This window comes from Terrapene carolina, unplaced genomic scaffold (assembly GCF_002925995.2).
Source record: "Terrapene carolina triunguis isolate 2854851 unplaced genomic scaffold, T_m_triunguis-2.0 Scaffold247, whole genome shotgun sequence".
NCBI classification, from domain to species: domain Eukaryota; kingdom Metazoa; phylum Chordata; order Testudines; family Emydidae; genus Terrapene; species Terrapene triunguis.
Genome location: NW_020664598.1, coordinates 6,327,175 through 6,353,985, shown reverse-complemented (window position 1 = coordinate 6,353,985; position 26,811 = coordinate 6,327,175). Strand labels below are relative to the sequence as shown.

At 42.9% G+C, this 26,811-nt stretch overlaps 1 protein-coding gene across 1 annotated transcript in view; it reads right to left on the bottom strand.

Annotated features, from left to right (window-relative positions):
* The window catches only part of LARGE1 (LARGE xylosyl- and glucuronyltransferase 1), a 358,667-nt gene that overhangs the window by 154,043 nt on the left and 177,813 nt on the right, over window positions 1–26,811 (bottom strand). Inside the window, exons 4-5 of the mRNA XM_026657558.1 lie at window positions 24,545–24,627; window positions 11,915–12,038 (exon numbers count right to left, since the gene is read on the bottom strand). Coding sequence (XP_026513343.1) covers window positions 11,915–12,038; window positions 24,545–24,627 — 207 coding nt within the window. The remainder of the gene's footprint in view (window positions 1–11,914; window positions 12,039–24,544; window positions 24,628–26,811) is intronic.

Genomic DNA, 26,811 nt, shown 5'->3' with positions numbered 1-26,811 from the left:
TGCAAATTAATTCTCATCTATTTGCAACATAAGGCTGCCTTACTGAAGTCTGGTTTTCCTTCATCTTCTCCAAAACTTTCCTCAGTACACAGATAAGTGAGGAGGAAAACTTGACTTAAGAATGCCTTTTCAGCACTGGCTTCTTTAGTAACAATATAAAGCAGAACTGTCAACAGTGGGCCATGGGAAAGCATGTACCCAATGTGCATAAAACTGCATATGGTCACCATAAAATAAAACAGAGTTTTTCCTCTTTCCCCATCTGCAGTGGGGAGATAGCAGGCCCCACAGCATCTTCAGAGGGTCAGTAACAATGTTCTAATCTCCCTCATGTCATCTACAGGAGCCATCTCCCCCCTCTCAGGTCTCCATCCCAATTTCCTCCAGAAGGTTTCCACTTCTACTTCCTCATTTCCTCCCTCCAAACCTAAAAGTACCTATCTGGTTCTCTCCCCTTCCACCTCTCTCTCACTAGCTTTCTTTCTGTCTCTCCCCCACCCCCGGAGGTTCTTTTCATCTCCCCCAGGATCTCTCGCTTTGTCCAAAGCCTGAGTAACCCCTTTGTTCTTCCCCAATTCTCAGTGGGAGATCACTAATGCCCACGTCTGGGGAGATGGAAAGGAGCAGCTAGCCACCTTTATTTGTTGCTGCACTAACACTTCCTGACCGCTCAGTCCCAACATGTTGAGACAGAAGGGTGGAGAAGGAGGAGGTAGGAGTTGTAGAGAGTGTCCCGAGAGGCCAGAGAGAGCAGTGTGATTTGCCAACCTCCCTCTCCTAGTTGTCCAGGAATATCTGAGCATGCAGTTGTATTTTAAAGAAGCATTATTGAGAGCACAAGAACAAACCATCCCGATGTTCAGAAAGAATAGCAAATATGGCAGGCAACCAGCTTGGCTTAACAGAAAAACCTTCAGTGAGCTTAAACACAAAAAGGAAGCTTACAAGAAGTGGAAATTTGAACAGATGACTAGGGAGGAGTATAAAAATATTGCTCGAGCATGCAGGGGTGTAATCAGGAAGGCCAAAGCACAATTGGAGTTGCAGCTAGCAAGGGATGTGAAGGGTAACAAGAAGGGTTTCTATAGGTATGTTAGCAACAAGAAGGTGGTCAGGGAAAGTGTGGGACCCTTACTGAATGGGGGAGGCAACCTAGTGACAGATGATGTGGAAAAAGCTGAAGTACTCAATGCTTTTTTTGCCTCGATCTTCACAGATAAGATCAGCTCCCAGACTGCTACACTGGGCAGCACAGTATGGGGAGGAGGTGAGCAGCCCTCAGTGGTGAAAGAACAGGTTAAGGACTATTTAGAAAAGCTGGACATGCACAAGTCCATGGGGCCCAATGCAATGCACCCGAGGGTGCTGAGGGAGTTGCCTGATGTGATTGAAGAGCCATTGGCCATTATCTTTGAAAACTCGTGGCAATCGGGGGACGTCCCGGACGAATGGAAAAAGGCAAATATAGTGCCCATCTTTAAAAAAGGGAAGAAGGAGAATCCGAGGAATTACAGACCGGTCAGCCTCACCTCAGTCCCCGGAAAAATCATGAAGCAGGTCCTCAAGGAATCCATTTTGAAGCACTTGGAGAAGAGGAAGATGATCAGGAACAGTCAACATGGATTCACCAAGGGCAAGTCATGCCTGACCAATCTGATTGCCTTCTATGATGAGATAACTGGCTCTATGGATACAGGGAAAGCGGTGGACGTGATATACCTTGATTTTAGCAAAGCTTTTGATATGGTCTCCTACAATATTCTTGCCAGCAAGTTAAAGAAGTATGGATTGGATGAATGGAGTATAAGGTGGATAGAAAGCTGGCTAGATCGTTGGGCTCAACAGGTAGTGATCAACGGCTCCATGTCTAGTTGGCAGCCGGTATCAAGCGGAGTGCCCAGAAGTCGGTCCTGGGGCCGGTTTTGTTCAACATCTTCATTAATGATCTGGATGATGGGATGGACTGCACCCTCAGCAAGTTTGTGGATGACACTAAGTTGGGGGAAGAGGTAGATACGCTAGAGGGTAGGGATAGGATCCAGAGTGACCTAGACAAATTAGAGGATTGGGCTAAAAGAAATCTGATGAGATTCAACAAGGACAAGTGCAGAGTCCTGCACTTAGGAAGGAAGAATACCATGCACTGCTACAGGCTGGGGACCGACTGGCTAAGCGGCAGTTCTGCAGAAAAGGACCTGGGGATTACAGTGGACGAGAAGCTGGATATGAGTTAACAGTGTGCCCTTGTTGCCAGGAAGGCTAATGGCATATTGGGCTGCATTAGTAGGAGCACTGCCAGCAGATCAAGGGAAGTGATTATTCCCCTCTATTTGGCACTGGTGAGGCCACATGTGGAGTATTGTGTCCAGTTTTGGTCCGCCCACTACAGAAAGGATGTGGACAAATTGGAGAGAGTCCAGCGGAGGGCAACGAAAATGATTACGGGGCTGTGGCACATGACTTATGAGGAGACGCTGAGGGAACTGGGCTTATTTAGTCTGCAGAAGAGAAGAGTGAGGGGGGGATTTTATAGCAGCCTGCAACTATCTGAAGGGGGGTTCCAAAGACGATGGAGCTAGGCTGTTCTCAGTGGTGGCAGATGACAGAACAAGGAGCAATGGTCTCAAGTTGCAGTGGGGGAGGTCTAGATTGGATACTAGGAAAAACTATTTCACCAGGAGGGTGATGAAGCACTGGAATGGGTTAGCTGGGGAGGTGGTGGAATGTCCATCCTTGGAGGTTTTTAAGGCCCGGCTTGACAAAGCCCTGGCTGGGATGATTTAGTTGGGGTGGTCCTGCTTTGAGCAGGGGGTTGGACTAGATGACCTCTTGAGATCTCTTCCAACCCTAATCTTCTATGATTCTATGACTCCCACAGCAGGCTGGAGATAAAGGCTGCAAACCACCTTTTTTTCTGGCAGTCAACCAGGAAAAACAGAGACATGGGAGAAGGGTTAGGTAAAAGGCCAGAAAACCTGAGCATCTCACCAAAAGCTGGAGGTAAGACAGAGCTGGCTAAAGTTTGTCCAGGCATCAAACACAATCCACGGCTGCCCTCTCCCTTCATCTCCATGCAAAGAAAAGACAGCTCAATTGCTCAACCGCATACGATAACTGATAGTGAACGAAAACAAGCAGTTTGTACTAATCCATCAGGGAGGATTCAAATCCATGAAAATATTATAATTGTAGGCTGTTTAAGGTTTTTAAGTACGCAAATACGTGCTCATTAGCTTCAGCCATCAGAGGTTCTGGCAAGCTTCCAAGCAATTCTTGAGGTCACAGTGTGGAGCCATCCAATTTACATTTTGCATGATGTCAAGATATAAACAGGTATGTCGCCAGGGTCCACTGACCAGAATAAAGCACAATATGCTTTCCTCTATAATTGCACATTATTTATTATTCAAGGTCAAGAATACAATCAATCAGTCATGTAACAACATTATAGTTGAAGTGGGAGCTTTTGCTTTAGTAGATTTTTGGGCAAAAGTCTCATGAGCCTATATTAAGGTGTTAGAAGTGGGTAAAATAGCCTTACCTGAAATTAGTGGTGTTAGCCAAGAGATGCCTGTCATAGAAGTGATCATCTAAAATAATAGTGAGCATGTATTTTTTCCCTTTTAAGATGGGAGACTCTAATGTGTGTCTCATATAGGACAGAATCTAGTGGGATGCAACTGGTAAGAGGTGCAGAAGAAACTGCTCTAAGGGAGAAGGTGCTCATATGGAGCCAATGGCAGATTGATGACACCACGATAACTCTGATGGAGTGATCAAATAGATAATCTGTCTTTATCTGTAATTTTTGTATTCAGAAGGTAATTATCACAGATTTCTACCCACCCCCGCCTCTTTACTTTTAGGTTTTTGCTCCCAGAACATGACTAGAGGGACTTCAAAAGCTCAAAATTCAGTATCAGTAACAGTCTCAACAGCAGGTGGCACACACTTGCCTGCTGGTGAGGAATAAACGACTTATCCCGTTAGGAACCACCAGTTCTTTTATTTTTAGCAAAAGCAAAGTATTAGCAGAAAAATAAATCATTCCAATCCCTGCAGGGATAGAAGACAGGTGAGTGGGGAATCTATTACATTGAAACTACTTCTTTAAGAGCTCAAGAATTACAGGAAGGATTTTTATTTTTTCCAACAGTAACTATGATAATAGATGCTCATTCTTGGAAACTAAAAGCTCCAGGAATGCAGTCTGGGGAAAAACACACTAATAATGAATAAAACTTATTATAGTTATGAGCAAGCAACACCAACAATAACCCAAAGAGGCAATGAATGTAATGGTACAGAAATGTATTATTTTTTTGTTTTCAATAGAAAGAGACAAGATCTCTCACAAACAATACAGAACTAACTAGAGAAACATTCTGAAAAAAATAAATACATAATGGGGGTGAGAGAGTAGAGCTCCTCCAAACCAAGAAATAACAAGCTGGATCCTAACTACGACAATTCACAGCAGTTGAGGATCAGGCCCAGATTCTGTAATAATGGCAGGGCAAATATAACTTCAGATTGCATCAAAGTCCCAGGAGTGATGTTTTGATAGCGCATTTAAAGGAAAACTCCAACTATCTGCCTGCAAATATCCTGGCTAGTAACTGATCTGGGGCTGGCTAGGATCATTGGCATGACTCTGAACACATGTACCTTAGCGTAGTATTGTATTTTATCCCTACCTAAGGAATAACAAAGGAGAAATGCAGTCAGATAGACATCAAGATATAGTTCTTAAAGAGTCAGTTAAAACAATAAAACTGGATAGATATTCTAATGGCTTTTACCTTCTCTAGACAGAAGCTAAGGGGTCCATTCAGTTGTGGAAAACAGTTGCATGAGAAAAGGCACAAGCACGTGAGAAGATTAACAACAAATTATAATACACTATGTTGAAATTTCATCACCAGCTTTGGAGGAGTGAGTCCTATGCACTATCTTGTCCTCGTGACACTTACTGTAGATGGAACAACCACTTGAGTTTGAAACCTGTTTACTGTGAAAACTGATGTCACTGCCACTAGTAATAAAACTTCACCTTAGGAACTCAAGCTCCCTGATATCAAGAGGCTCAAAAGAAAGCTTTGTTATCATGGCAAAGACTATATTTGTGGGGTGGCCCTTAAGTAATAGGCTTCTCATGAACTTCAGCACTAAAGCAAGTACACAAACCCAAAGTTAGGAGGACTGTCTGTAACCCACACTGACATGGATATTGAAGATGTGGAAAGACTGAATTTGGTCCATCACACACAGATGCACTACCAGAGATATGTTGCGGCTTGTAACCACTGGGACCCTAAATGCTCTGGGAAGGTGTCTCATTAGGAAGCAGGTAGGTCATGGGTAAAATTAGCAGCATTTCATCATGTGACTGAATGCTCGTAGCATGGTCCTTCCTGATACAGTCTGTCTCTTTATTATCCTCTCCGTACAATGCAAGGTATCTTGGACTCTTGAAGGGAAAAGGAAACATCCATGCCTGCAGTGCTTCTATATATTGCAGTTGTTCGTCAGAAACAAGCTAGGACCAAGCACTTTAGGATGCTTTCTAACAACTTCAGGACCCTGGTAGTGGTTTAGGCTTTTACTTGGATTCCTTCCAGTCTGCCATCTTAGCTCAGCCTATCAGGTGGACATGGCAATATATTCACTCCAGTTCTTTGTAAATCCACTAAATAAATAAATAAATATATGGAGATATACCTATCTCATAGAACTGGAAGGGACCCCAAGAGGTCATTGAGTCCAGCCCCCTGCCTTCACTAGCAGGACCAAGTACTGATTTTGCCCCAGATCCCTAAGTGGCCCCCTCAAGGATTGAACTCACAACCCTGGGTTTAGCAGGCCAATGCTCAAACCACTGAGCTATCCCCCTACCCCCATGTTTTGTAAAAACATGGGGACTGGTATCAGTCCCCAAAAGAAATACCTTGAACTGTGAAATGCCATCCCACTATCACTAATGTGACAGGGAGGTATCCCTTAGACACATGTAACGGTCTACATGATCCAGAAAGCATAGCTAATATTTCTCTTTCCAGCTCCTCACTCATTAGTGGCAAGAAAAGAACCAATGGCTGAAAAAGGGCTGACCTTTATCTCTTATCAGCAGTTATAGGAGGTACACACCATTCACTGAAGAGCTCCACATTTCAAACTATATTACAGGCGCTCCCTCTGAGTCGTGCACTAGGAGAATACATCCAAGAACAGGGATCTACTATAATACTTACATTTGAGAAAAAAAATGTGTTCAATACAGCAGATCCCTGATTCAGAAGCAATAAGCTCCCGTAGAATGCAGTTGCAGTACTGGAAAGCACCAGACATGTAGCAGTCATTTCTGAGCACTTTCTCTTTGACAGCATGTGGGTTTGGATCATTTTCATAAAACTGGATTATTTTTTCTGGAAAAATCTCATGTGCAGTCATTTGTCTTTTCTCTTCCCCCGGTAAAGTTCTTGGCTTGAGATGCTGCGTGTCTTGGTACCATAACGGCAAAACTGAAGTATGGAATACCAAAGAGGAGTCTATGCTGTTGAATTTTCAGAAAAGAGTATGGTGTACATGTGTGTGTAGTGCACATGTGGTGGTGATGGGGAAGCTTGGTTCATTATTTACGCAGTCTATGCATGAAAGAAAGAAGAATGGCAAGAGTAGCTTACCAGTGAGGGTGCAATGAGGGCACTGATTTCCCTTTGGTTCCATAACAGAAGGAGCCCCAAAGGGTGCTCACAATTTCTACAGTGGTAAGGTACAAAAACGAACAAAAGATCTCAAGCAGGTCGATCCCAGTGCCAGTAGGCAGCATTAATTGGCATATTGGGCTGGGCACAAGCCTTTACTTTTGAAACTCTGGTTCAAATTCTAACTTGGGACACTGGTGACAATTAGTTTGGGAGTCTCTTAATTCACTCCTGTGAATAGCCCAAAAACTCTATATCACAACACAGCACAGTTAGCAGTCTTTGCTCAGGACAGGCCCCAGGCAGGAGTATTAGGGGTTGTTGCAGGTCAGCACTGGGGTATAGTGGCAGAACTCTGTGGGGAAATGCTGCACTCAATGTCTCAAATTGACCCATAACGTTTAAAAAAACCAAGGTTCCATGACACAAAGCTCTGTTGTAGCAGTTTGTCTTGCTTTTCTGGTGGTCTGCTCCCCTTCCAGAGACAAGATTACAGGGAAAGCTGCTCGTAGTGCACTCACCCACTTCTAGCAACAGGATTGTAGGCACATGGGTATTTCTGGAAGTCTTCTCCAGCAGCAGCAAAAGCGATCCATGCAACTGACATTCCAGTCATTTCTGGTCTGTCTTGCTGGATTCCCCCTTGTTTCATTGCAAGTCTTGTATTGAACAGAAGAAATCTCAAGACCCACATTCAATGTGCTTTTATCTTAGGTTTTTTACCAAAATTCAGGGTCTAAATCATGATGGAAAACATTTGAATTTTTAATTTATTATTTTGCATGGACTGGTTTGTACCACAAAGAAATTGGGACGACAGAGGAAGTAGCACTTTGGCTACTGAGTATGTATGAATAGATCTTCTGGGAGCATAACAAAGGCTCTGTTGTGCTACAGATTTTGAATTACCACTCATTTTTTAGTGGACACAGATTCCCTCCCAACTAGTTTGCTGGGAAGAGACATGGCCTTCAAAAACTAGTTTGCTTAAACCCAATCTGTAGCAATGAAAGACAAAGGAAGGAAAACAGTATAGGAAGTTTAACATGATAGGAATGTATTAACCATAAACATTTTTCATAACCTGAATTTCCTGATTAAGGGTGTCTAATGTTAAAAATTTGTAACAAACAACTTCAGATTAGTGTGGGACAGAAATAAATCCAGATCTAAAATAATGTAAGGCTAGTGGTAGGCATCCATTTCCATAGAGTTTCTCTTACACAGATTCTATTTTCATGGGTCTGAGTTCTCTGTTTTGTTTTGCTTTTTCTTTATCATCCCTTAAAAGGAAAAGGCTCAGGGGAAGGAGGAATAGATGTATAATAGAGAACCATATACACAGCTGTGCCACATTACAAAGTCAAATCGCTGCGCTCCAGATTTAAAAAGGAGTGTTTGAAGTAGTCACAGTAGCAGGATGAAACCAGATTTGTGGGATTGTTGGGAGTAGAAAATCTGGATAATCAGTGGTCTTTGCTTTCTTTTTTTATCCCCTTCTTCTTGCAGCATAGGCCTGCAAGCTTCTCTAAAACCTTAACAGAGATGTCATCTAGTCAACAGCCTTATTTTCACTCCCTTCCTCTGGGACACTACTTGCTGTAACTCTAAGGAAAATAATATACATTTTAGAATCTGCCAAATATTCTAAGTCCCAAATTCTACTTTTTTAAAGTATATAATCTGGTAGGGAGTGTCCTCTGAATCCTAAACAGCTGTTTGAAAACAACATTCCACTGCTGAGAAATTCATCTCAAAAGACACTATTTATATAGGACCTAGGCAAAACAACCCCCTTCTGTTGGCTCAGCAGAAGCAGTCAAGAACCAAAGACTATTCTCAGGACTTTGTGAAAAGGCTTGTGGAAGCATCATGGATGAAGTAAACAAAAACTCCTAACTCCTGCTCTATTAGGAATAATGGGTGTGTATGTCCCTGTTTACCAAATGGAGAAAGGACAAAAACAGAAAAATTTCATTTCTGAGCTGCTAACATGGTGCTACAAAACACAGCGAATAAAAGGAAAAATATAAAAAAGATACTTAACAGCATCTTAAAGCTGGCTGTAAAACTTCAGCAATTGGGACTCACATAGGAACTGAATGATTTCAATGGAACAGTAGAGAGTCATTAAAAGCAAACATAATACACACTCTATCATGCATATGTCATTTCTGATAATGGTACAACTGGTAGCAAATTATTCCACAATCCGCATATGCTTTCCTAATACTGACCAAGGTAATAAGGTTCCCACAAATACGGTGAAAAACAAACCCAAACAAGTCATGCCAAATTCACTACTGAGATTACCTCAGAAACATCAGAGTAGCCTTTTATTGCCCCCTCCAGAAAAGGCCAATTTGTTGAAACCAAATGTTCTGCAGAAATGTTTCGGTTTCAACAAACTTCTGTGGAAACGCAAGGCAGGGTTCCATCGGAAACCTGGCAGGCTGCTGGGGAGCTCACAGTGCCAGGGCACACAGCTTCCAGTCAGCATTGCCATGCTGACTACCTCAGAGTAAGCCTGGCAGCCCGGCTCTAGCAGGGGGTTCACAATCTAGGCTCCTTGCTCTGCAGCAGGGTACCTGGAAGCCCAAGCTCAGGATGGTGCTCTCAGGGCTTCCTTACTCCCTGCTCTAGAGCCAGGACTCTCAGGGCTTTCAGGCTCCCTGCTTTTTGCAGGGGAACCCCCTAACTTTGAGGGGCAGCCCGAGGAGTCTTCTAGTGCTGGGAAGCAGCTGACTGCTCCATTTCATGTAGGAAAAAATCAAACTGAAATGTTTTGATTTTTCTGAAACAAAAACGTTTTGGAATTTCTGTTCCATAGAATATTCTTAGTTTCAACCTGCTCTTCCTCAGAAACATGTTGGTATATCCTACTGCAAACTTGGCTGAAACTTGCAGGAGGCTCTGGATATGATTCAGCATTATACGTGCCATGTGTTGTACCCACCCCTTAAAACTGCACTGATATCAATGACTCTTTGCAGTCATGGGGTCTGGTTCTGTGCTGTCACATTCACCCATGTTGAGTATTATTATTTCATACTCTGTAACTAGGCTCCCTGAAATCAGTGAAACTGCTTGTGTAATACAACACACTTTAAGTATGTGTGGCTGTATTGGGATGGTTTACTTTCTGTACATATCAATAATTGCACCACGTAAGATCTCTCTGTTACCTTTGACCTAACTAGCTTGGAACAGACCCAAAGGATAATGAGGAAAGGACTAGCAGATCAATCTTGCCCAACTGAGACGCTGAACAAGTACTGTTTATGCCCTACCATCTACTGTCGGGGACATATAATATACCTACATACAAACCACAACATCCTTCTCTGCAATGAATGTTCACAGCACTAAGGAAGGTACCTAGCTACCTAAGTTAATATCTGCCTGTTGCTTCGTGTGGAAAAGATGTTAAAATAATGAAAACAGCAATGAACAAAGTTTTGCTCAAGGATCATCTTTCACTTTTACCATCTCTTTCCACAACATTTTGTTCTCAAGATCCTAGCAAGTGGAGTGCTTTGATTTTACCTTAATTAGTACAGCAATTTGCTAAAATTTGTTTTTACCTTTCTACAGAGTCTTGATCAAGTTTAGCAACGAGTATATTGATATGCTATACAAATTACTGCCACCATCTCCAAATCCTAAATTTTGAATAGCGAGATCTACCTGCACAGCTGAAAAACATGCAGCCCTGAAATTCAATGTTGAACCTCTGTGATCTAATTAAAACTCTGTAATTCTGCTATGGAAATATGATTACTTTATGTTTGGAATAAGTGATTTTATTTATTTTTTTACACTGACAGAGCCTTCCTCATAATTATTCCATTTGAAAGGCAGTCCAGACAAAGCAGCAAATTATTTCTAAAAAATTATCAATACACCTCAGAATGTGTGCTGTTATGGTGTCTCCACTGCTTAATTTGTAATGAAATAGGTGCCGGGACCCAAGCAATTAGGTGCTGGAGCTCAAACACATTTTTTACTTTCATAACTGATGAGGCAAGCCCAGAGGTGCCAGGGCTATAGATTGCCAAGCCTAGAGGTGCTGGGGTTCAGCCCTGGCACAAATTAAGCACTGGATGTCTCAGACTATTACTATGATTTTTGTTGTGCAAGTTTTTAGTCAATTTCATGGCAGAGATACAGGGAAAAATCCCAGTCACTGGAAGGTTACATCCCAAGGCGGTGGGGGAGGAGGAGGAACAAACCCACTCTGCATTCACCCTGTAACAGTGCCCAGCAGGGCTGAGCCTGGCTCCCCATTCTGGGTGTTGTGACTTTGGGTGCTAGGTTGCAACACCGATCAAGTTTGGCCCGTGCACCCTTCCATCTCCATCTAAGGAGGGGCAGACGTGTCAAACCTACGTTGTGCTGTGACCACATGAACCAGGTCGCAACACCTGGAGCGGAGAGCCAGACACACAGGAGCTGCTGCTGTGGGAGGTCTCAAATGTTATTAAAATTCATGATTACCCTGAACACTGTGACCTCTGTGCCAAAATCATAGCCGAAGATCTTGTCTACACTTACCGGGGGATCGATGCACGGTGATCGATGCATCGGTGGTCGATTTAGTGGGTCTAGTGAAGACCCACTAAATCAATTGCAGATCGCTATCTCGTCGACTCCTGTACTCCACCTGAACGAGAAGCGCAAGGGAAGTCGACAAGAGAGTGTCTCCCGTCGACATAGCGTAGCGTGGACCCCGCGGTAAGTAGATCTAAGTACGTCGACTTCAGCGACATTATTCACGTAGCTGAAGTTGCGTAAATTAGATCTATCTCCCCCCGGAATGTAGACAAGGCCTTACTAATACACATGCCTCAGGAGTGCTAGGAGGCTGAGTGCTTACAGTACGAGAGGCTTAAGATTCCATCTGTTCTGCAAGAAAGCTGTGTCGCTTTTACAGGGAAGAAATTTTATTCAATGTAATTCATCTTGAAGGACAAGAAATCTTCTGCAAGGCAGGTAGAATTTTAAGGCTCCTGGACTAGATGTGGCACTAATCACACAGTGTGGTAGTTGTAATACTTTGGGCAACACAGAGAGTTCTGGTTAGTTCTGAGTTCTCAAACACACAAGCTGGAATTCTTGTCAGCCAATCAGAATGCTACCTCAAAACCAGACAAATAAAGTAGAAATAAAAAAAAATAAAACAGTTTGAAGTTTGTTTTGTTTTTCTTTACCTTGAGCTCATCTGCATCATAGAAGTCTATGCGCACAGCAGGGACCATCCAGGTCTGGAAGAGAGTCGCCAGGATCTGTTTGGCAATAGCATCTGCAATGAGGTGGAAGTGAAGAGGGTTTCGCCTGGTATAAAAAGGGAGAGAAGGAGATACAGAAACCTTTGAACCAAGCTCCAATTATAAACAAAGGACACCAAAATCTACAAAACTTTGCCCAACTCTACTGTAGCATGATAACATACAACACCTAGCACAACGGAGTCCAGGTCCATGGCTGAGGTTCCTAGGTGCTACCACAATCCACATGTATTAATTAATAATCACAGAAACACAGGATCAGCTTTTCAGCAGAATGTGCATCAGTGTGGTTCTATTTACTTCAATGGAGTGATGCTAATTTACACCAGCTGAAGATCTGACCTAAAAAATCCAATTCGGTCTTCTAAAAGAAAACAGTCCCCTTTTGGGGACCTGAACTGACAAGGTGATTGCATTTACTCTTCTGGGTTACCCTGGTGGTCTCTCTGTGTGATGACAATACTTGCCCCCGGGGAAGCAGGGAGATGAGAGGTTCAAACCCCGCCCCCCAAAAACCCCCAAACAAACATGGTGGTCTTCCAGTCCCATTGCGCCTGCACACACCATTGATTCAGAACACACGTCCAGTGACGCTTGGCAGAATTCGTTTTTTTTTTAAATTTCAGTGGAAAAAAAGCAATTTTTATTTTCAACACTTCCCCCCCAATTTTTATCAATTTTAATTTAATGCAAGTTTCTTCAGAGTGTCAGCGGCCTCCAACCGCGGGGAAAGCCACCTGGCTTCTGAATGGCTCCTTTCAAGGGCTCGCACTCCTCCTCCTCGTAGTTCTGGCTAGGGGTCTCTACTCTGCCCTACCAGCACCGCAGCCACCTCTTCTACACACACCTTGCGCCTGCGGGGATCATGTGTCAGTGGCCCCACAGTCATGCAGAGAGCCCTCTGCAAGCCCACTGTCACAGAAGTAAGAGGGGGTCCTGGTCAACACCCACAGCTGGTGAGTGAGAAAGCAGATCCGTGACAGTGGGACTAAAGAGGGCCGCTATGCTGCCACAGAGCCGACAACAGACTGATTTTTTTTTCATTGATTGCAATGTGTCCACTGACATCGACGTTGACCGACCTTTATCAATTGAAATTGAATCCTGCCAAGCTGAGGTACGGCCTAGTCATCAATGCTAGGAGAACCTGGAGCTAGCTGTCCCATGCCAATGCCTCTCAGCTACTGTAACAATGAAAGGTCTCAAGAAATTGATTGACTGGGTATTGTAAACCCCTCGTGCCCCTACCCCCATAAAGAAGGAAGGGTTGGAGGAAACCAGACATAAAGAGAAAATTTTGTTTAAAAATATGTCCAACTCGGATTCACACTAGGATTCATATAAACAAGGCTTAATCAAATGCATCCAACCAGGATGAGCGATTAATCAGAGCCAACCTGAGTTAAAGGTTTGATAAAGCTTACCGAACGCTTTCACTGCAATAGGAGCTGTGACATTACAAACGCTATAGTTAAATCACCTCTCTTTGCTTCCCTCTTTGGGGGAGGGAGAGCAACAGCCTGATCTTTATTCAACTTCCGTGGTAGGAGTATGGAGACCTGTCATTGGAATTTAGCAATGATTTGTAGTAAGAAGGGGTACTGCATATTTATCCATAGGCTGGCAACTTCGCCATCAGCAAAGAGGGATGGAAATTTGTGAAAGCCACTAAGAAGACAGATGGTCAATTTAGCCCTTAGCATCAGCACAACCTTCTTTTGATCCCCTGGGAGGCATAATGGAGTCTCATTTATGTGGAATTTATAAAAGTAAATGGGTGCACTTGTCAAAGGACATTTTTCATCGACAATGGAGGAACGTTTAATTTCAGATGCTGGGGAAGGTAATGGTTGCTACTAAAATCTGCAATGTGAATAAGAATTTGGGGAACCTATGTATGTTTGGGCCAATGCACGTCTAAGATGGTCCATTATACTTTGCTTTGGTTTCACCCAAAAGATCAAGTGTCTTCTCTTTCCCTATTCTCTGCCCCAGAGAACAATCTGTCAATTTTTTATTGTCATTCCCTTTCTGCTCTAAGGAAGATCATTCAGTTTTTCCTCAATGAACACAGTCAATCAAAAGAGTGTGAAAATGCATACAATGAACAGGATATAAAATGGCAGCACGTGTTCCAGCAGAAAAAGACAATCATAGTGACATTAGGTGTCAGCAACAGTTTTGCAGTGCCTCAGACACAAGCTTTCTGCATGTGGGGTCCGAGCCAACACTCACTGAAGTCAATGGAGTCATTCAGTGGAGATGTGGATCATGCCACCCGTTTGAGAAAGAGGTATAAAGAGTACAATTAGCAGTATAACAAGTGGCTGTACAACAAGATGGTGGGATAATTTCAGAGCTCTAACCTCACCCAATCTGAATTCAACAACATCAAACAAATTAAACTATAGTGGCCCCCAGTGTAGAGGAATTGAGAGTGTTTTAGCCTTTAGCATGCCCTGGGGCAGGGAGAGACTGGAGAAGGAATTCAGCCATTTGCCAGCTGCTGAGTATCTTATTAGCAAACCAATGTGGCAACAGTAATATGTCTAGATCTGCTTCACTAAACCAGCACGAGAGGAGAGGATGACACCATGGGTCATCTAAATTCCCCAGTAAGAGAAAACAGGTAGTTTGCCAAGAAAATCTGAGAACAACAGAGATTAAGAAAAGTATTTCACTGGCAGAGAAAAGTCCAGAGGAAACATAGTACAAAAGCAATAAACCTGGGAACAGACAAAGCAATATGTCAAGGTGTGTTGGTAAGAGTGAAAATTCCATAGGCCCTTCTGTCCTGCAGAAGTTGAGATCGATCTCACTTTGGACATCTAATGTAGTTTTTGCAGATATCTCCCAGTTGCTTTTGTTTTGTAGCCTTACAGGGCCATTAATTCATATAACTCAAATTGGACTGGGAAAGGAGTAAAACTGAGGAAAACAAACAAACAAAAAGTTTCCCTTTACTTTAAACCATGAGCTAATAAAATAAAATTACACCAAATACTAATAGATGAAATAAAGCAACAAAAAGGAAAAACATAATTTTTATATAAAGAAATTCATATGTTTGGAGGCATTTCATACTCATTCAAATGACCCAATGTGTATCAAACTTAAATAAAAGTAGCTAGGTTACATTTCTTTAGTTTAGCTCCTCCTGGGAAAAAAAGGAGTAGCTGTCCTACTCAAAAACCTCTTTCAAGATGTTAGATCACAGTGAAGATTCAGCTGGAAGGAAGGTATGTGTCAGAGGCAAAATAGGGGCTTAACAATTATGTTCCTAATACAGATCCCAGTGACCTGCTGACAGATACAACTGAATGGTATACCAGCCAAGGCATGTCTTCGGTGAGGTGATTTAATTATGTAATCAATTAGGCCCAGATCTACAAATAAATTTAGGTATTCCAATGCCTCACTTTTAGGCACCTAGAAAAATCACAGGAACAACTTCCCCGGCTTTGTGGATTGCTCTGGGGATTAGGCAGAAGATAGGCATCCTGATGCCCACAGTGAAGCAGCCCCATGCATGCCCAGAAGCAGAAAGATAGGCAAATAGGGAACTTTTATTGCAATACCATAGGCGCCAGGTGAGTTTAGGCACCTACTGGATTCAGCAGCCAAGCCAAGCAAGAGCTGTGTGTATTGCAGTCCTACCTATAAATAAGACTTAGACACCTAAGATCCTTTGTATATAGGGGCCTTAGAGACTAGGCGAAACTGTAAATAGTTCATAGCAATGACCAAACCCCACCAAGAATCCCTTAAGAACATATCAACTGAACTGTATCTAATAGATAATAATTGAGCCAGATTTAATAAGTAATAACCAACTCAAATCTAACAGAACATTGCTGGAGGTCATTCCATCCACCTTTGAATCTAGTCATTATTTTTTTCCCCAACAGTGGCATTAAACTACTGGATGTGGGGGGTTGTGTTGTGCGCACATGGACATTTGTGGGAGAAAGCAGCATCCCGACTCACTCTGAACTCCTGGAACTCTAAGGCCATTGTACAGGCATTACTTGGGGACAGAGTCTTTGACCAGATGTGGTGGCTGGACCTTTTCAAGGTCTATAGGCTATGGGTTTCTGTGGAGTGTTTGTGAAATGGGTTCATAAAGCTCTATGATAAACCAAACTCCACTGTAAGAGTCAATGGTTTGAACACAGAATCCTTCTCATTACCAGAAGGCATGAGGCAGAGCTGTCTTCTTCCCCCATTATTATTTGCCAGTGTTATTGATCTACTAGCTGTAAGAATTTTGAACAACTCCACAAAAAGTAAAATTTCATTATTCTCAGACGATGTTTTGATGTACCTTTTGGAATCAATGAAATCTATTCCAACACTGAGACTGGTCTTTTTCCAATAAGGAGAAACTTTGGGCAAAAAGTATACAAATCTGAAAGAGAGGGTTTCACCTCACTCAGTGGGAAGAGGAATCAGCTGAGAACTGGCCTTCACATACTTTTGGCAGTGTGTGGTTTGGAGGGATGTTTGTGTGTGTGTGGGAGGGGGGGGGCGTCCATCTGTCACAATGAGGCTGATGGGGGAGGGCACTCACGGTGGGCAAGGACGGTGAAGAGGTTTAAGTGGCAGCTGGAAAGAGTGGAAGTTGGGAGTGGGACAGTTATGTGTATGGAAAAACTGGGGAAAATTGTACTCTAATTACAAAGTAATGTGCTTTTGGCAAGTTATTTTGTTATTTTTGTCTGTCTGTCTTGTCTTTTAAAATGCAAACTCGTCAGAGCAGGGACTGTCTTCTACTCTCTGTTTCTACAGCACATGGCACAATGGCATCTGGTTGGGGCCTTTAGGCACTACCAGATGCAAAATAAATAATAAAACGTTAATTAAAGAGTCTGTCTCTCATTCTTGTGTCAGATTCAGGAGACAGCTTTCTTGGGGGCTGGTCCAAGTCTCTGGTCTGAACTCCCCCAGAAGCCAGGACCATCACAAACCTCACCATCTTCTGGTCCAAGTGCAAGGCACACTTCTTCAACCTGCCTTCACTAACACACACAGCAGCATGTACATTTCACAAAACAAAACAAAATTAAAATCCTACCCTACACACACACTTGCCCCCGCCCCCACCCCCACACGGGGGCCCGGCTGAGAGCAAGAATAAACGACATTTTAATCGTATCACTTAACGAACTATTGGAAGGTGCTCAGATACTACAATGATGAGGGAGGTATAAGAACCTGAATAAAATAGGACTAGAGAGGCCTTAAGCTATCCATGGATGAAGATTCCTTATAATACATCACATCTGCAGAATTTAAATTTGTGGATTTGTGAACATTAAAATCTTTATTAAAGCTTTAAAATATTTTCATGTAAACTAGGTTATTATTGCATTGATCCTTGTCTTTTTTATTTTAAATATTATTTACTGTAAATGTAAAATATTTATATTGAAGTGATCATTTTGCCCAATGAGCAGTTACTTTTCACTTTCTCTCCCAGTCCCTTCCCCCATTTAGTGATGGCTTTAGTGTTCTGCACATTTCCTGCTGCTCTAGAAACCATAGGGACTTTCTATCCTTGAACAATTATTTAAAAAGAAAACAGCACTCATTTGACTCCGGCCAGTGGGTAGAAAGATAGTAACATTATAAATAATCCTCACCATGAATAAGCTGGGACATCTATTTACTTTTTTAAAATTAATGCATGCTGCTGGCTGAGTCCGTCGTACTCAGAAGCGTGACTGGCATAAGGTTAGCCGTACAGCATCTCCCAAAAGGGTTTGTCTTGTTTAGTAAAAGTGGTCCAGTTTAGGTCTGGTTTAGCTAGCATGCTAATTACACGTTTCCTAAATTTAACCTTTTTTTCTAGATGAGATGCAGGGTAACAGCTTTAGCTTGATTTTTAGCTAGTGGAAACACACAAGTCATGACACTCAGATCCACCCTGCATAGAAACAACCCCTCTTATTAGGAGCCAAATTCTAAAACCTGCACAGAGAGGGGACAGGAAGGTCTGCAAGGCTCCCTTTCTCATCTTGCTGAACAAGCAAGCAGTTGATCTGTCCCCCTAAATATCAACTGAGGCCAGGGCTACCTATGCAGAGACCCATGCCTTAGCAGCACTCCCTGGTCAGGTCACAGCTGGAGTAACTTTTTGGGGGTTCAGGCGGAGGTAAAAAGAAACATTGGATATTTTCAGCTGAAAATGAGTTTAAACTTAAGCCAAGGTTCATTACATTGTACTCTGCATGTAAACAATGCTGTCTTGGGGTACATCTACACTACCCGCCGGATCGGTGGGTAGTGATCGATCTATCAGGGATCGATTTATCGCGTCTAGTGTAGACGCGATAAAATCGATCCCCGATCGCTCTGCTGTCGACTCCAAAACTCCACCGCAGCGAGAGGTGGAAGCGGAGTCGACGGGGGAGCGGTAGCGGTCGACTCGCCACCATCCTCACAGCCAGGTAAATCGACCTAAGATATGCCGACTTCAGCTACGTTATTTGCGTAGCTGAAGTTGCTTATCTTAGGACCCCCCCCCCCCCGTCCCCCTAGTGTAGACCTAGCCTTGGAAACGGGCATACGTTTTAAAGATTAGCTTGATTGGAAATAAATGACTTTATGGTTAGCAGGAGCTACTAATCTGGAGAAATGTTCATACAGGTCTCCGTGGTGCATTATGCAGGTTGAATGGGAGGGACACAGGTGGTTGGTTCAGAGAGTGTGAGTACAATTTCATGTCAGCTGTAGTTTCAAAGTCTGACTTGGGAGGCCACAAGTGAAAATTGGTTTGGAGATGTCTCCTTCTATTCCCATTTGTGCACAACACAACTCAGCATGGTCGACATTCTTTTGTGAGTGGGTGGGATCTGACTAGCAGCAGGCGTTGCAAGTCACAGATGAGTTGCATTGAAGGAGCTGTATGTGCGTGAAAGGTGGGATGGAGGCTTGCTTGCTCTATACCTGCCTTTAAACTAATGTTGTTAGTGCTTCACTTTTATGATCACTATGTTCACTCTCAAATATATTTGTAAAAGGGTGAAATGTACATGCATCCAAGCATGTTGTCAAAGACCTTTTTAGATTCTTCTCATCACCGATGTTTAGGCAGACGTGATCTAGCAGGCGCAAGATTTAACACTGCCAGCAACAAAGAAAAACTGAAGGATTGTGCCATGTAACTGAAGGAGTAGATTGCAAGAAAGCGGGATGTTTATAATGTGGGCAAACACTGTGCAGCTTCTCTCAGGCAGCTCTGCCAATGCACCTCAGCCTTGCCCTAGAACACCCCTGGAACACATCCTGTTGTCTGAGAGCTTGGCCTCTTCCAGGCAACCCTCTTGTTGTCCCCTCTTCTCCTGATGTATTTCATTTGGTGTTTGTTGTAAGAGCACTGATTGCAATGAGTTTGTCTGGCATTCATGCGGATGTCACACATGCTTTTATCGGAGTTTCATTGTAATTTAGTAATTAAAGGATGCTTCAGCTAGAGTGTCACTGTGTATTTTAATACAAAAGAGGTCCCTAGACTGCCTTATACAGTCTGTGGCAATTTTCTGAGAAAAGGATGTCATGTCAGTCTAATCATCCTCCCTCCTGTGCATTAACATATTTATTATATCCCTACCTTTGAGCTGGAGTGCACTAAAGAAAGACAAAAGACAGCAGGCGTGCTGGGTCATTAAGAATGTAGACAACAGGAGCTTCTAAAGATGGAGCATGCTATCCCCTCTCCCCTGCTTGAACATGCAGAAAATCTTGCATATTGAGCATGTTAGATCTCTGTGGGTCTTTCTCTGCCAGCTATTAAAACAGCAAGTTTGTGATTCCAGACATACCATACTGATCATGGGACACAAGCGAAGCTACTTATCCAAGCAGTTTGGAAACTATTTTTGTATTCAAGCACCAGGGAGTGGGAAGAGAAGGAGGTAGATGGTACAGTGGCATTAGCGGATGTCTTCCTTATAGGAATAACTAGGTTCAAAACTGTACCTCATTCCACAATAAAAAGGAGCTGAATCAGAAAACATTCGTTCACGCCACAAAATCACAACAGCTTTTAGCACAGTTTGATGTAATCGACACACTTTTCTCAGGGGCAACTCAGCAGAACTGGAGTAGCACAGAGTTTGCAGGCTATGAAAAACAAGCATTGACTGTGCTGCATGGGGGGAAGCTTGCAGTCAGCCCTCAATCCTGGCCTGCAGCGTTCCTGCTCTCCAGCTGTGATCATCTGAATTGCTAATTATGCCAGACTATATGGATGCTTTGTGATATGGATAAATTTCCAGTAGGGACTTGGTTGAGACCATCCAACTCATTTCACTTGTGATCTAAGTAGAGTGACCATATTTTCCCAAACAGGACATCCCAGGGGCCGGCCCAACCCCCCCTGCCACCCACCCATGTGGGGCCAGCCCAAGGCCCCCCTCTCCTCCCCATGTGCAGAGAGGCCCGAGCCCCCCTGCTGCCTGCCCATGCGGGGCCAGCCTGGCCCGAGCCACTTTCTTGAGCCCTTCCTCCCAGGTGGGGCTGGCGTTGCTGCACACACACCCCCGCACGTTCCTCCATGCCCCACTAGGGGTCTCACCCCCCTTTATTGGCAAAAGTGGGCATTTGTCCCGTTTGCTTTTGCCAACTGATTATCACTTGGCAAGAGCAAACGGGACAAATGCCCACTTTTGCCAAAAAAGTCAGGACGGCCAGGACAGAGTTTAAAAAAAGGGACTGTCCCGGCCAAAATGGGATGGTCATCCTAGATCTAAGCCAAATTTAAACATAGTTTTCCCAAGGTGAAGGCACTTACCCAATCCATCAGACATTTTTAATGCGTAAGATGGTGAGAAAATTGTTTCTAAAGCACCTAAGTCCCATTTTCAAAAGTGACTTAGCAGCCTAGTTCCTACTGACTTTCAATAAGACTTAGGCTCCTAAGTGCCAGGTCACTTTTGAAAATGGGACTTGGGTGCTTTTGAAATTTTACCCTATATGTCTAATACTGTAAAGTTGTGGCCTGCCTTAGAAACACAAACAAATTGTCCAGTGTTGCAAATCTTATTCCCATAAATATTCTTTTACTACCTAGAGCACTGTTAAAAGTAGTTCTTTACTAGATCTTTCATAAGCTATGTGCACCTCATATCTCAGACAAAGACATGTCAAACACACCCTGAACAATTATGCAAACACACATGTACTTATCTCTAAGTTAAGTAGCCTCACTTACTTTATTGAAACTGTTCACATGCTCAAAGTTGAGCACATGCATAAGTGTCTGAAGAATCGGGGCCATAAATTATAACATGAAAGCTATGAGAATGGGAATTGATGGTAACTAAACTAACCAGGATAGACAGACAAAAAACCCCACCCTATTTCTAGATTAAATAATATGGGTGACATCTAATTTCTAAGTAGGAGTTACAAGTCAATACTGGATGGTAATTAAAACTTATGTACAGTAATAACTATATCCCATGGAGAACACTTAGCTGTAAAGGAGTTAATTTGAGAGTTCAAGATCTCTGTCATTCTTTGCATCTCACACATCTTCTTAAACTTGTCAAGCTGTTTTTACTGGCGTTTCTTTCTGCAACAATTTCAATGTGCGATACATTTTCCTGCTACTATAAATGTACCTATAAATGATAATTTTCTTTTACTTTCCAGTGATCCTAGAAATAGAGAACTAAGGGAGGAAACAGTAAATCCCTCGCTCCTCATCGTCTGTAAAAACAAACAACAAAGCTATTTATACAAGTGTTAGTTAATTTCCAAAGTTCCCGTATATGTCAGTGCAAAACAAACAAACAACAATATGAGAATGGGGTCATTCTTTCCTCTTTATGATCTCTCCAAAAGCTTGGGGAACAGGCAGTTTTTAATCATAGAATCATAGGACTGAAAGGGACCTCAAGAGGTCATCTAGTCCAGTCCCCTGAACTCAAGGAAGTATTAGCTAGACCATTCCTGACAGGTGTTTGTCTAACCTGCTTTTAAAAACCTCCAATGATGGAGATTCCACAACCCCCCTAGGCAATTCCTAATGTCCAACCTAAACCTCCCTTGCTGCAATTTAAGCCCATTGCTTCTTGTCCTATCCTCAGAGATTAAGAAAAACATTTTTTCTCCCTCCTCCTTGTAACAACCTTTTATGTACTTGAAAACTGTTATCATGTCTCTCTCTCTCCCCCCCTCCACCCAAGTTTTCTCTTTTCCAGACTAAACAAAAGCAATTTTTTCAATCTTCCCTCATAGGTCATATTTTCTAGACCTTTAATCATTTTTGTTGCTCTTCTCTGGACTCTCTCCGATTTGTCCACATCCTTCCTCAAATGTGGCACCACAGAACTGGACACAATACCCCAGCTGAGGCCTAATCAGCGCAGAGTAGAGTGGAAGAATTACTTCTTGTTCTTGCTTACAACACTCCTGCTAATACATCCCAGAATGATGTTCGCTTTTTTTTGCAACAGCGTTACACTGTTGACTCATACTTAGCTTGTGGTCCACTATGACCCCCAGATCCCTTTACGCAGTACTCCTTAAAATAAATAATAGATAATAGTTAAGCTGTTGCAAACCCCTGTGTAGACACACATATTTCAGTTTAATAGGTTAGCTTAAACCTGTTCCTAATCAATTTAAGTTAAACTGAAACAAGCCTAACTTAAAGTGAAATAGTGTCAATACAGCATTTTGAACCAGTTTAAATTTAACTTCACACCCTAAATTAAACCGGTTCAATTATGTGTATAGATAAGCCCGGGATTCTTAGACTGCTATCACAGTAAGGGAATGTCTAAATTGTAATCGGGAGGTGTCACTGCAGCACATATAGACATACCCGAGCTAGCTGTGATATAGCTAAATCAACTCTAGCTCAAGCAATAAGGACAGTGAAGTTTCAGAAGCTCAGAGAGCTACAGGGGCTAGCTCTCCCCACCTGGGACCTTGGGTATATACTAGAGCAGCCGGTGCCCATGATCTATCATTTAATCTATCTAGACCAAAGCTGATTCAAGTATTTCTACATGTGCTGCAATCATACCTCCAACTGCAGTGTACACATACTCTTAGGGTCACATTTTGATACCCTTGTTCACATTGAGTATTCCACAAATGGTCGCACTGGACCTGATCCTCTACTGTCTTGCACTTTCTGCAGTCATTTACAGCTGTACTAAGTACACCACACTTCTGATTTAGGAGTGTTTTACACTCACTTTACACTGGTAATAAGTGACTACACAAGCAGCAAGGCAGTGAAGAATCATGCCTACTGGCTTCAATGGGACCACTCCTGGTGCAAGGTAACATTGACCATGAGTAAGGGCAAAGCATTCATGCTCTTAGCACATTTTGATAACCTACCTAGTCTGCTTTAGGTTGATCATCTCTCTCCCCCTTTCCACCCCCTCCCCCGACAGGAAAACATTTCACTACATGTACACTTACAGAGGTTTGTAGAGTACAGGCATTACAGGCGTAGCTATACTCTGCAGCGAAAGGCAAGCTGCATTCACACTTGATACTGTGATGTGTAGCAATACACCACAGTGAAAGGCTCAGGCAGTGGAGAGGCAGTGGGGAAAGACTTTCATCACGGTGAGGAAAGGCTCTGGCTGGGGGGAGGAAGCAGGACACTACACTGCTATTTTTAGACGTGGGAGGCACAGCTTGGGCATGTGGAGAGTCACGCAGGGTATAGACCCTGGGGAGGTTCAGGCTTGTAGGGCACTCTATTCTTCTAAGCCATGCCTCCCCATCTACATTGCTATTTATACCCTGGCTAGCTGGGGCATGCAGCGTCTGTACTCTACACTCCACTCTGAGTGTAGACACATCTTTTTGTTGCCCCTCACCAACATGACCAATGGACATAAGATGAGTATACACTATTACGCACAATGCCAATATTCTAGGAGTGCCATTTCTTTTGCCAACTGGACATTTCTTCTTCAGTCTCAAACACAGTCACACTCTACTAGCTCTAACTGCACTTGATATGCTAAGGCCAGATTGTGAACACCATACACTCACTGAAGACACAGGAGTGCGCAGTCTAGCCCTTGGTGAGTATATTGTGTACGGTAACAGGTCTAATTTGGAAAAATATGGTGTAAACTGTAGGCTGTGGCAACATAATTGCCATGTTTGTATATAAATCTCAAATTCCTATCTACACCGGTGCCATAAACTATTAGACCTAGGCCTAATGAGTATTATATTATTATTTTACATCACTCAAGTGTGCTAGGCATTTTATAGTACAGATAGACAGATACAGTCCCTATGCTCCCATAAGGAATTGGGTGTAACTGACTGGACCACTGATCCATGAGCCCACTACAGAAGTCTGCATGAAGGGGGAGTTGTAAACTACTCCTGGCACAGTGGGGGGTAGATGTAAATCCCAACCTCTCTTATTTCCAAACAAACAGGATTACTTGCTGTAGCCTGGAAAGGAGAGCTGATCTCCCCCAAGGGAGAGTTTAGAAAGAGCAAATGCTTATTTTGTTGGACTCAGACACACAACATACAAGAAGAGAAAGCCACTTTTACCTGTGAAATAAGACCGATTTGACAAGCGTGACAACATCCCGACTGGCGTTGTATCCAGCACAAACAATGGCGACATGGATCGTCTGAGGGAGAAAAGGACACAAAAGGAACAAAAATAAAGCCTTTTTTTTTGTGTTTTATCATTCATGAAAGAGAAAACATACATGACAGGGCTATATTTATTGCGGCAATTGTTGGAGATCGGAGTGGGTGGTCTGCAGCTGTTTGCAGCCCACTTGAGGCAGTTTTGTTAAAAACATTTTAATTGAGTTATAACACCATCATCATTCCAAAGTCATTACTGTTGCTAAATTACATCTGATGTAGGAAAGGCATTGTATTTATCAACTGTGCAAGTATTTTATATTTGTGTGTGTATGCATTACACACACACACACACACACACACACACACACACATATATATATATAAAATTTCTGTGTATACTATTCAAAGTACACAAATATGTGCAGACATTTTAAACACAGTTTTATCTTCTGTACTGAGATTTACAAATGTATGTATGTTTGTTATAAGCAGACACATTCAGGAATTTTACATCATGTAAAAACTAAATATGGTTATTTAGCTTTTAATCTGAGGTGGAGCAAGACGGAGGAAGACACAAGAATAGTTTTAACTCTTCTCCCCACCCTCCTTTGAATCTGAGGCAGAGGTTTGGCAAGTTCTTCTGTTAGGCTCAAGGAGGGGTGTGGAAAGGTCCCCAGCAATAATTATCAACTAACATGAACGTCGTTCATTTACCCTGCTCTGAATGTTTCACAGTAAATCATTGCCATTGCTTTGGGAAATAGAAAATTAACCTTTACAGATTTTGATTTGAACATCCCCCACTCTTCCTTTTTTTTTTTTTTAAATGAACAAAGAGGGCAAGGAGAGCTCACCACGCTGAGAACAAAGCTCTGAAACGGGACATTGCTGTGAAAGTGTAGGGATGCCTAGCTGGTTTCCATTTGAAGCTTGGCTAGCTAGTTTCTCACTCAGACAGCTCTCACTTTCTGGAGGGAGTCCACTATGCAGAGAACAAATAGGAATTCTCACTCCTCACATAGTCAGCAGTCCCCAAAAGTGGACTGCAACACAGGCTGGGATGATCTGTAGGTTTGAGAGACATGTATTATCCGTACGACCAGAATCTGGAGTGGTGGGTGGCAGGAAGAAGAGCTGCACCATGTGTTAGGTATCAGTAGGGCTATAATTTTGTCACAAGGTCACATAAATGATAAATTTGAGTAGAGTTTGTGAAATCTTTGAAATGGCGGTAAAAACATATTTGGTTAGCATCCCTCAGGTTTGACCCATCTGCCCCTCTGTCTCCATCTACAGGGGACAGATGGGCAAACCTGAGAGGTGCTGTGTCCCCAAGCACCAGGTTGCAACGCCCACATCAGGGAGCTGGGCCCAACTCCATGGGACAGGAGCCACTGCTCTGGGGTGAGTGCAGGGTGGGCTCGCTCTTCGCCCTCACTCCCAGGGCCTCACCTTTCAGCCCCCCGCCCCACTATATTATTGTGTATGTTGATGTAGCAAAAACTACTGGTGACCTTTCTGTGACTTATTTTTTCCCTGCATCTCTGCTACAAAATTTACTAAAAAAAATTCCTTGCCAAAATTGTAGCTTTAGGAATCAGTCACATTAGATTTATTGCAGCAAACTTTGGGAGTGATGCTGTGAGGTATTCAATGCTATAAACTCACACTGAAGTCAGTGGAGTTGAGGCCATTCAGCACTTAGCAAGATCAGACCCCGCGTCACCATCCTGATATAACAAAACAAGATAGGTTGCCAGAGTAACAGCAGTTTAACCTATAACTGCTGAATCTATAGACTTGGATTCCAGTATATTTTTGATTGCACTATGCTTGGTTAGTCTCCCATCTGGGTGTCTCCCAATTTATCTATGGCTTTATGGAGATCTAAGCCCTTACTGTCAATTAAAGTCATGTTAGCAGACCAGTTTTATACACAGCTTAAACTCTACTTTCTTCTGGTGATTGTAGACCATGTACAATCATTCTGAAGCCATGTTATGGACTGGGCTTAGACACAATATTGCTTACAAGCACAGTTTTGCCTGGTCTGTCCTGACCAGAAAAATCAGACTCTAAACTGTGTTAGCATGAGCCTATCCTGTCTCTAATCTCCCTTTTCTAAGCAAGTTGGTTGAGAAGTTACCAAAAAATTGTCTCTCATGCCACCTGTCAGCTGCCAATGTCCTAGATCCCCCTCAGTCAGGCTTCAGGCC